The 11715-nt window shown below is 40.2% G+C and overlaps 2 protein-coding genes across 2 annotated transcripts; one reads left to right on the top strand and one right to left on the bottom strand.

Moving 5' to 3' along the window:
• The first annotated feature begins 486 nt into the window (after positions 1-486).
• LOC119210800 (tetraspanin-8-like) lies at positions 487-5361 on the top strand. Its single transcript, XM_037461168.2, has 9 exons — positions 487-686; positions 1360-1425; positions 1872-1988; positions 2119-2193; positions 2468-2554; positions 2662-2754; positions 3140-3211; positions 3749-3832; positions 4584-5361. Exons 1-9 carry the CDS (start codon positions 627-629, stop codon positions 4716-4718), a joined length of 789 nt encoding a protein of 262 aa, XP_037317065.2. The 5' UTR covers positions 487-626; the 3' UTR covers positions 4719-5361.
• Positions 5362-6046: 685 nt separating this feature from the next.
• LOC119210801 (tetraspanin-8-like) lies at positions 6047-11178 on the bottom strand. Its single transcript, XM_037461170.2, has 9 exons — positions 10899-11178; positions 10109-10174; positions 9583-9696; positions 9422-9496; positions 9206-9304; positions 8429-8515; positions 7955-8014; positions 7719-7802; positions 6047-7464 (listed from the first exon to the last, which is right to left on the bottom strand). Exons 1-9 carry the CDS (start codon positions 10977-10979, stop codon positions 7360-7362), a joined length of 771 nt encoding a protein of 256 aa, XP_037317067.1. The 5' UTR covers positions 10980-11178; the 3' UTR covers positions 6047-7359.
• Positions 11179-11715: the final 537 nt, after the last annotated feature.

The raw sequence follows: 11715 nt of genomic DNA, 5'->3' as shown, positions 1-11715 counted from the left end.
TTTCTGATGGGAAGTCATGTGATGCAGCCTTTCACTATAGTTTCTTTGTCTGTGAAGACATCCACAGACAAAAAAGCATTTTATGGGGGACTAAGATGAAGGCTTTCTTTCACCCTGGTTTTCTTCATGATCTGTCTTCAGATCAGTTCCTTTCTCTCGGGTTTTTCACTGGTAGCCATTTTCGAAATATGATTTTTTTTTCTTCACTTTTTATGTTTTCACTTACTTCCAATCTTTATCTTCGCTGTTGCACTCTCTCTCTCTCTCTCTCTCTCTCTCTGTCTCTCGACCCCCATCCGGACGCAAACAATGACGTCAGTGCAGTAAACAGAGAAATGTATGGGTAAAAATGCAAATATCGAAGTGAGTTATAAACGAGTCCCCCCACTCACACACGCACGCACGCACGGGGAGGGCCTTTTATTAGCAAACCATTAGGGGGGGGGGGGGGGGGGGGGGGGGGGGGCGCGCTCCTCCTCCAAGCCAATGGAACAAAACAAAAAAACAGGGCAGATTGCGCAACATGAAGTGAACTTCCATAATAAAATCCGCGTTAGAGCTCTGTGTAGCACTTGTTTATTCAGATTGGGAATAAGTTTTGAGCGCCTTATCTACAGGGGACCAAGATGGGGAAAGCGAACGTCTGCTTGAAGCGGAGTTACTATGCCGTATTAACTTTGATCGGGGTAAGTGTGCGTGTGTGTGTGTGTGTGTGTCTTTTTTTTGTTGCTTCTATTGCCTGCTGCACATTACAAAAAAAAGTTCACAGTCCAATCCAACCACGGCCCGCATGGGAACGTGTTTGGGACGTGAAAGTATGAATAAAGCAACTGTCGGATCGGATTGTCGAGCCTTCGAGTTGAACATTTCAGCAGTTTGTTCCAGTAACGTCCCACCAGTCCGACCAGTCCGCCTTAAATGTTGGCATTAGCACTGCGGCTAAAGTTGTTTCATGGACTAATCCAAACTACATTACATTATTCTTTTGAAAAAGGGAGCCGGGACATACAATTGCACTTTTTGAATATTTTAGTTTTACTTTTAGTAATATTGATTCATTTGTTTTGTACCACACATACCACACAAGATATTGGATTATAAAACAAATCTGAGAGGGCCCATGAAATTATTAAAAACCTAAAACAAAAAGTTGTGAGCAACATGCTGCTTTAATGCTTTGGAGTTGTTTGAAGGCATTGGAAACTTAACAGTACACATGTTTGGGCTGGACCATGACTTGAAGATCACCTGTACCCTGCAGTAGATAAATAGGGATGCGTTTCATGTCCATCCAAAACCACAGCAATGAGCTTGCATTGAGGTAACTGAGTATAATAGAGTGTGTTCCTGCTGTTGCAGATACTGAGTGGCCTGGTGCTGGCAGCCACTCTGTTTAGCCATGGACACCTGCACAGTCATGACGAGGTATTCATCACAGTTTTCATACAACTCATCCGTGGTTTTGCGAAGCCAAATGTATTCTCCACATCAAAACTGTCGACCCTTTTTGCAAACAACGTCTTTGTACTGAGTATTTTCCACTGTACAGAAATACATTGGAACGTCGGTGTCCTCAGTGAATCTGAACTGTATACACATAAATGAAAGTGGAGATTGTGCTCTACTCGGATGTTCTTCAAGTAAATAGTGTTGGAACTTCATGTAAATATTGAAATCCAAACTCCAGCGAAATGGTGCCGCAATCATCCAGCTGTGTGGGGATGTTTACCTAAACTCACCTTGACATTTACAGTAACTGATTTAGTTGCAATCTGTGTTGAATTTAGCGAGATTCATCCCAGTAGCTAATGGCAACAACTTATTGGACCCTTCATTTCCCCCCTTTGCTCACAGTGCTTATCTCTCCACAGATAGAGACAATGATCTCCGGCATCTATTCCACGTATGGCATATCCATCATTACACTGATCCTGGCCGTCGTTGGTGTGTATGGTGCTTGCAAAAAGAAGAAGTGGGCACTCATAGTGGTATGTAGAGTAAAAAAAAAAAAAACATACTTTATAACACCAATAGATGTGGTAATAATAAGCAAGTATGAATTTCCTCAATGTTTTCCAAGAATCGGATGGCTCATGTCTGTTCATGTGTGTGTCGTAGTTTGTAGTGGGAATGATACTTGGCAGTCTGGTTCTTATTGCAGCTGACATCGGCGGACTGGCTCGGCGGTCACAGGTATTACAAAGTTGACTCTGACATGTTTTGTCATCTTTTAGACCTATAATCGGTACATACTGTTTATAGAGCTCGACAGGGCAGCCTAGTAATGGCTGCTTAGCTTTCTAGTTTAATATACACTAAAAATACTTTGAAACGTTTTTTTTAGAAAATCTTAACAAAAAATGTCTGTTTTTTTGGTTGTATAACAAATGTGCCTTCGAAAAATATATCTAACATTTTCAATATCCTCCATATTTCTTTTTTCGTTATATGACTGTTTGTTATGCAGGACGCTGAGAATCTAAAGAAGACTTACCTACAAATGCTGCCACTGAGTAATGATAATATCAGTAACTTTGAGTTTTTACAGACTGAAGTAAGTAAATTCGTGCGCATGTGTGAGTTGTATGCAAGCTTGTTTTGTCTCAACTTTACTTTCAATTTCATACATCCAAGTAATCCTCCATCCTTCCCTCTTAACAGCTGCAGTGCTGCGGCCTGGATCAGGGCTACGTGGAATGGGGCTACAACATCCCAGAATCATGCCTGTGCACGGAGCAGTCCACTAATCCATGCGTGAGACTTCACTTGTACACCAAACTCTTATGTATCAAGACCCATTGATAAATTGTATTAATTGGTAACACTTAAATAATAACGTTTGGGATTGTTACTCGTGTAAAGGTTCCTCCGAGGTAACTATGACGCCGACGCTTGTGGGTCAGAGGGCATTGATCCAAACACCTTAGAATTGCCGTGTCATCTATTACACTCTTGAATTCTGATTCACCCCCCCCCCCCCCTTTTGGTTGCTTGTGTCTTCGTGCGCTTTGTCTCGCAGCGCTGAGAATCGCGTTGTTGTTGCGACGTGACACACGGACGTGACACACGGGTAGACTTGCTTTGCCTCTGGGTGAGTTGTAATAGCCGGTGATCCTTGATTCATGTCTCCATCTTCCAGGTGGCGGCTCCCATAAACAGCAGCATCTATGAGCTCAAGGTCGATGGGCGGCCTGTTCTGATTTATGAGCAGGTAATGGGAACAATCCAATTGTTCGTTTTCTTCCCTCACAGGTTGGTCTCCCTGTAGAAATGATCGTGGCTGGGGAATCTGCATTACAAGTACAATGCAAGAAAAAGCTTTTTTAAAGCTTTTTATACTACGTGAATGTACTGTACCATGTGATCCCTCGGTCCTTGCATCGCAGCCAGCTGCACCACCACCACCACCCAAACCGTGTGTTCATACCCACATAGAGACTGGATCATTTTATGCATTTGGGACTTTTTTAAATGATTTATTTAAGGAACAAAACAAAATTGTAGAGCTACCAACCGCACAGCATTCAGGTGGGAGTGACTGACGTTGGGACAGGCTATTTATATAATATTACTCTTGGTTTAAGTGTGGCAGCACTCTGCTTCAACTGTGACTACTATGCAATAGATAAGGATTTCATCATCCTATTGCCTCCCTCTTATGATATCCCGTTTCTAGAATTTTCTGGCCTTTAAATGAAGCAATGCTCTCTTGTAAAGTAACATTGTTTGTTGTGCTCGTCTGTTTCAGGGGTGCCTTACGTACATAGTTGATCATGTGTTGATGCTCTTAAATACAACAATGGGCATAATCCTGGGAGTCATATTATTGTGGGTATGTATTGTTCGTCTGCCATAATTGTCTAGCTTCACTATCCATAGTTCTTTGTTTATCCACCAGTACTTCTACAGCTCTCTGTGCAAGGTGTGTAATGGTTTTCATGACATTTATTCCTAATTCAAAGCCTCCGTTTTGCCGTTTTGTCCAAAGCTTTAAAGCCTTCATTAACCATAAGTCGCCTGTTGACAAAATATGATTTGAGGGAGGTTCAAAGTTCAATATTGATCTCACAAACCGTAACACACAAACAACCTCAACTCAATGTCTATTGAGTAGCTGTGGAGGAGTTTTTTTTTCTTCGGTTTCCTCATAACTGACTTGGGAACAACAATTTTCAATAGATCATCTCCTTAACATCTTGGAGAAAAAAAATCCCCACCAATATCTTGGAATAATAAATCATTGTTTAATTGGTATAACTCACTCAAACATATATTGGTACAGGTGTCATTTGTGAATGTTTCATATGAAACTTGAAAGGATAGCAAAAGGAAAGGAAAGCAAATAAAATAGATCTGGGGTAAAATTTCATTATTTCAAAAACAAAAATCACATAACCCTGCCACATAAAAGTGAAGGTTTAACAATAGTATTGTTACTTTGATCATTTGCACACGTCCTTTCTTACTTGTGACCCATCAACATGTCGTCAATAAGTTTGCTTTGTCTCTCCCGCCCCGCTCAGTCTCTTTCTAAAACTTTAGTCCATAACAACGCTAAGCATCGTTGTTCCTGTGTCCTTCAGGTGTTGTCGGTGGTTTTGGGAATCTTCCTCCTGTGTCAGATGAGCAAGAAGGAGGACGTCCCGGTGGTCGTCTACAGCCAACAGGCCAAAGCAGGCAACTACTCTCCTCTGACGGACATTGTGGAGCACACCTGATTGGCATTGGTACAACGGCGCAACGTGTTTCATGATGTTTGCCAATATTAATTACTAAATGACTTTGTTCTCTTTTGTCATCCCTGAAGATGCAGTGCATGTTCTCACAGCGCTAAAACGTTGCGCTGTGAGAATTTTCAGAAATGGCCCACACGCTTGGTTTTATAAGCACACATACATACTTAAGGCTGATATTAAGTCTGTGAGCCTACACCCTTCTGCTATACAAGAGAGGTGTAAAATCGTCTTTTAGCACATTTGTTTGCAAGAACTTGCACCGCAACCGAATGACTTGTTGTAAGATATTGAATTTAGGAAAAACTATTTGCATGCAAAGGATAAAATACAGGTGTTTTTAACCAAAGTACAAACAGGAATATTTACATTTTGAATGTATTACAGCTTTAACTTTAATAAGTAATTGTTCTTTATGGTTATGTAGCTTTCTGTAATCTTCTGTATTCAACCAAACTTCATATAAACATATTTTAAAATCTTTTGTCACATTTGGATGAGGGATGCTACTGAAGCAGATCTATACTACAGTTTTATATAATTAGTAGATATTGGTGTGAAAGAAACAAAGAAAGATACTTTTTGGATTAAACACTTGTTTTTGTCCACAATAAACTAGATGACTCTATCCGAAAGTGCCAGCGCTTTGTGTCTTTGTTCTTTGCCACCTCAGTGCATCTGTTCTTCTTTTCAAGATCCGGATCACCCCACGCCGCCACTTTCCATTCCGTCTACACATGGGAATTGCATCGTAGAGCATTTGCAGGCTGAGATACTTTCAGTTTGGGCTCAGTGGAGCTAGAGACTACAGGGAAGCTGCAAGTAATGAACTGTATTTGATGTTTCGGCTCTATCTGACCGGTTCTGGGTGCCAATTTTGTACAAACGTGCCTCGTCTTCTTCGACAAAGGCCTCCTTCTATCCCCATAACAAAGGATGCTGAAAGTTCAGAAGCTAATTCTTGTCCTCTTAGTTCACAATTTGATGTCAACTGTGCCTTACATTGATGACATCCTGTGATTGATGATAGGGGCTAAATAAAAGTGAACTGCATCCAACCTACGCTTACATCCCTGCTCTCAATATATGATCTCTTCCATAAAGCGAACAGTGATGGAAGGGGGGGGAAAGTTCAACGTCAAAATACGTCAGCAAGACAAAAGTACAGCATTTCCCTCTGAGATGGATGGATGTGTCATAAAGCATAAAATGAAGATACTCGATTACATGTTCCAAAACATTTTATAGTACTTGGGCAAATGTAATTATTTCAGCTTCAATAGACTATTTCTAAGTAAAAACTAAAAGGGAACAAGAGTCACACATTTTATTCCTGCTATTTACAAAATATTACATAGGTTCATTCCATAAATGAAAAACAAATTGTGTATGACAGAAATAAAAATACCCTATTTAGCAAGATACTGTATATTAGGCATTAATGGTTAAAGTGCACAGGTAGACATTGGATCCGCTGTTTCAGATGAAACTCATTGTGACAATATATTGGTCAAGGAGACATTTCAACCGCAGGCAGCTCATGCAGCAAGTCATATTAGGAGTGATGTGGCGTAAAGGCTTCTTCGGTGAGAGTGGCTTCAGTTGGGACATTGCAGTCTCTGCGAGAATATCGGTGACGCGCTCAGTCTCTCACAACCTGTCTGCAGTGGCTTTGCCAAAACGTCTCCAAACCTTGAAATTCACAATTTTGGAAGCATTTGAGGATTTACTGGACGTCTACTGAATGTGCAACCAAACAGGAATCCTTCTCCTCATCGTGGGCTTCATTTACCGACTAAATGTGCTATAAGAACAACTGAATGGAGTGATGAAGTTGCAAATATACATTGTGCATTAACGAGGCATCAAGACATTCTGTTGTCCTAATGAGAGCTGTGGCTCATTCCGTTGTCCAACCTGATTATTTACCCAAGAAAATACATTGCTGTATAATAAATGATTGATTATATTTCAATTAAAGCACTTTGTAAACACTGTTCGAGAAAGGTGCCTCATAAGGGTTATTAATATTAATGCTTGTTCAAAGATTATTGGTAGCTCTAATGCTTACAAAGTGAGTATGAATATTGAAATATGTCTTTGAAAGAAGTTGGTCCAGTTGACAAATGTAACACATTAATTGAGTAATTGAGGTACAATAGACGCAATTTGATTAATATGTGTCTTTTCAAATACTAAGTGGTGTATGCAGGTATGAAGGAAATGGAGATAAATAATATCTGAATGTAATCCAGATAAACAAAACACCTACTGTAAATGACAGAATTGGCTCCAGCTACTCAATGAAAACAGATGGCTGATAAATGCTTGGTAAGATATTCATTTCCAACAAATGCATCTGAAAATGTGCTGATTATGTTGATATTCAGCACATCTTACAAGACAGTTTGCAACGTTTTACAGCAGCGAGGCAAACAGTCATGTAAAACGATCTCTCCGCATGTAGATTACTTTTCAATATCATTTACATGCATTAACAAAAATAAAAACATATTTTGCTATAGCACAAATCCGCTGCGATATTATAATATGTTTACATGTGCAAATTCAAAATATGGTATGCTTGAAATAAATTGTGTAGTGTGTATCAAAACATACTAAGTGACTAGAAGGCGCCAGGTACATATCTGTTTGATTGGAGAAGAGCCATAAACTCCTGTTTTCTTTTTATCTGACCCATCAGCTTGATGCTCATCACGAGTAGAACCAACTGCGAAGGGAAGCAGAGGAGTTACAAGCAGTCTTTTGTGCTCAGCCAAGGCTACCAAATCATTTTCCTGCTGGCCTAAACACCAGAACTTTTATGCAATATGCCTGCATGGTGACAGGAAGTACTTATTTGTATGTGTATAATAACAATGATCTATCATTCATTACATTTAAGCAATAATTCAACAATCTTTTTTTGCATTACTAGTGAGTGAGTTCCTATAAAATATACATTTGTGAAAAAGAAACACTCACCCAAAATACTCCGCTCCCAAATTGCACAGCCATCCCCAATGAAAATGCGAGCTTCAGTTCAGAAACATAGATTGGTAGGCAAGGCTGTGGATAGAAGTGCAGGTTAGACTGTGAAGGCAATGGCGCATTTAGTCACATTTGTATGTAGCAAATTACTCATGTGGGTATCCTGCTGATTTTTTCTGTTAAAAATGTTGGAAATTTAAAATAAATTTGGAATGAAAATACATTTTTACCTCTTGATAAACGTACTGGTTCTTTGGAGCCCCCAGTGTGGCGCTGCCTCGTAGTCGAATCTGGAGGAGGAGGACAAAATCCCATTACATAATAGGACAAAAATAAGCTTACTGGCAAAGAATTCAGATCCTTTTGCCATGGATTTATACTGTTTAATGAGAATAAAGCGTTAATTCCTTAATGCTGTTGCTGTTATCTGCAGCTGTACTACGGAAATGTATTAAAATATGTCGGGTTCAGCTTTAATCCACTGAACAGTTAGTTTACTAGATAATAGTATAAAACCCTGTTAGATGACTGCTTCACTTGTGTGTGTATGTGCATATATGTATATATATGATATATATATAACATTTCCAGGTACTGTGTATCTATGTGTAAAAAAATGTTACTTAAGTGTCTTATTTGAGCAAATAAGTCACTTGAGTCATCTTCACTGATCACAAGTTGCTTATATATAAAGGGAGACTCACACATTTCCCTGGATAGTGACAGTTACAGGAGGCAGGGATGGAAGAGCCCCAGTCTTTATAGCCTTCAATAAGACCACAGCACTCAAACTGGAGGCAAAAACACACAGACACAGGCCAAGCAAGACGTAAATGAAACCAGCATTAAATGCATTAACAAGCACAAATACTAGTCTGCAGACCCTAATATTCCTCTCATCCCCAAAACCAGGTAAGCAAAGGCCTCTACGCTATTCAGAGTGGAGAACGGGCCAAGAAAATGCCCCGAAATGACCACTAAGCTCGCGGGATTCGCGGAGAGGACGGCGATAGCGTTCTTAGAGTCATAAACCATTGTAACACTAATGTTAGAGCATATTTTTACAAAATGTGTGACCCTAACTTGCACTTTAAGAGGACCACAACATCTGCAATGTCCATGCCGTCCATAAATCCACGTGATAAAAGAAATAATCAAGATTTCAGGTCAATGTCTCATCTGGTTCGAATTACTTGAAGTATTCTGTACATCTCTGGGTTCACTGCCAACAAGGACGGCTAAAAGCTAATGGGTTCTACTTTTAATGGTGTCAGTTTCTTAAAACATGAAAAAATGATGGGAACTACGAAACAGAGCATGTAAAAGAAAACTACATACTTTACAAGCATTCATTTCTGTGATTAACAAACATGTTTAATATTTAATTGATCACCAGAATGTATTATTTGGATTTGGATTGGATTGATGTAAAAAAAGAAAAACCTCAACCTAAAATAACAATTGGAATAATAGCTCCTTACTTCTTGTTGAATACTATACAGCAGGGTCCTGTTGGCTTTGCTGGTTCCACCAAGCGGCATCATGGACAGCAGCTTTGACTCCTCGCGGGCCACGCGTTTCTGAAAGAGGGAGAAATCCAGATGTACTGTAACCAAGTTAAAGTCGCCCTTCAATACCATAGGATTGCATCAAATGTTGTAAAGATAACGTAAAAACAGGGCACTCAAGCACTATACCTCATAAACACCTTGGTAGCTCAGTGCTGTTCTCACAATTATTGTTTGACTTGCTGCCGCCATCCCAGTTGCATACTGAACAAACCACGGTAAAAGAGAAAACATCATTTGCAGAACACCGTTTCTCAATATATGCAAACGGGTAAAAAGCAGTTTTTTACCAGAATCAAACACCATCTCTTCCCCGTACAGGCTCCGACCACACCGAGCACCGAGAGCAGCAGGCAGCCGATCTCTACGACGTACATTATCACCACGGACACGTTGGACACCAGCTGAGGGGAGAAATGGCATCAGAGGGCATGCGTTGACTGGCTCGACCGTGTTGTTATTCATACTATTTCGTTGTCGCAGATGTATTTCTAAGACGGCATGGCTACAAAAGAAGTCAAAGGGTCAGGGTCAGCTGCAGCATCTGAAGATAATTTAGTGTCTTGCACAAGGACAACCTCAACTGTGTGATGCCTGCCAGCATGACAGCTCAAACTTAGCTCTGGAAAAGATGTGTGCTGTGGTGTGTTCAGGCATTATTGATCGAAAGAGCACGTGAACCAGTGCATTAATAGTCCTCATCTTGCCCTTGGATGTCCCAGCAACTCTTGTTTTCCTTATAAGGCCTAACAAGAGTTGTTTATCTCTCTGAATTGATTTGCACACTCTAAGAGAAACCTCTGAAATTAGTCTTACTTTGCCAGTTTGTATCAGGTCTCTATGCCAAGCTACTGTCATCGTCAACATGAAGAAGCACAGTGCCTTTGGAGAAAAGAGAACAAACATGTTTTAAGTTTGCAAGTGAAGAAGACATGGAGAGTCTATACGGCGTTACAGAAAATGAAGCGAATACATGTCTCAGTATTTTTAATGCCTGCTTCTAACTTTGTATTCAATCTGCACGGATTGTTTTAATATCTGTTATAGTTCACTACGGACGAATGCTTAGTCAGTGGCCCAGATATCCAGGATTATTCTAAGACAATAAGACAGGAATGTTACAGCTAAATGCAGACACATACGGCACACATGAGTCCAAACCCACAGTTTAGAAATGTAAACTGACTGTAAACAGTAGCATTATATAGACATGATAAATAATGCTCCTGGGGATAAGTGCATGTGAGATTGATTATGATGGAGATGGTTATCCTTTGCTAATACAAATTCCAACCACCACTATGGCTTCTTTGTACTACAGGCTATAATCTGCTTTGTATGTAACCAGATGAAACATGTATTACATGTTACATAAAACGCAACGCAGGAATGGCCATGATATTTTGATGGAGGGGATTAGCTGCAGCATGTTTGCATGAGAGACGGACCTTCAGCACTAGCATATTGTCATTCGGCTTAATGATGATTTTCCTCCAAAAAAAAATAACGGCAAGAAAAACACATATTTATACAGGACAACAAAAAAATGTGATAGGCCTTCGGGGCTACAATTGCATTCAAGAGCGATGAATTGTAGGTTACTTACCATATGCACAGCGTTGGCAAAAATAAACGGCCTCTTCAGGCTCATTTTATCCGCCACCACGACAACTGCACTCCGATGCATGTTGCTGCTTCTCTCCCAGCCTCTTAGGCGCCCTTTCACATGAAGAAAATATTAAGGCTGTAGACGTATGATTAGAACTGTGAGGGCATGTATCTATCCGCACAGGACGTCACTCTGTGATGCACTGGGTGAGGGGTCTGTGCTGCTTTCACGGGCAGTGGGAAATATCCGTATCGTGGGGATTAGCGCACGCGGATGATGTTCGGTCACGATTGAAGGAATTCATTGGAGGTGCAATGTGTGTGTGAACAATGTGAGCAGCGCCGTAAAATGACTGAGCAGCTGAAGTACCCCCCTTTAGTAGCCTCGGAAAATTATAAAGCACAATCTATTTGTTTATAAATGGATTATACTGTTTAAAATGTTGTTCCTCATCCCTGAGAATTAAATACATACCAACAACTCAGTAACTGCAAAATCTAAGCTTCCCTACTAGTTTGCTAAAACTAACACATTTAAATAACACAATAACAAAGGATTTGACCTCTCTGACTATATCCAGCTCATAAGCTATTCTTTATGCAGTCTTTTAATTGACCTTATTTACCATTTAATGCTGCTCCCGACATTGGGAGGCCCAAATATTCACCCATCGCTTACACAGGCGAAAATTTCTTAAACCGATGTAGATTCTTTCATGTGTCCAAAAGGCTCCTCCTGAAGCCTTCCTCTTTAGGTCATATTGAATATCTGTCATAGAGGGGACATTCAGCTTAAAATACATCACAAACTCTTA

The sequence above is a fragment of the Pungitius pungitius genome, chromosome 2 (assembly GCF_949316345.1).
Source record: "Pungitius pungitius chromosome 2, fPunPun2.1, whole genome shotgun sequence".
Taxonomy (NCBI): domain Eukaryota; kingdom Metazoa; phylum Chordata; class Actinopteri; order Perciformes; family Gasterosteidae; genus Pungitius; species Pungitius pungitius.
Note: the sequence above shows the minus strand (reverse complement) of the source record. Positions and strands in the feature narration are given on the sequence as shown.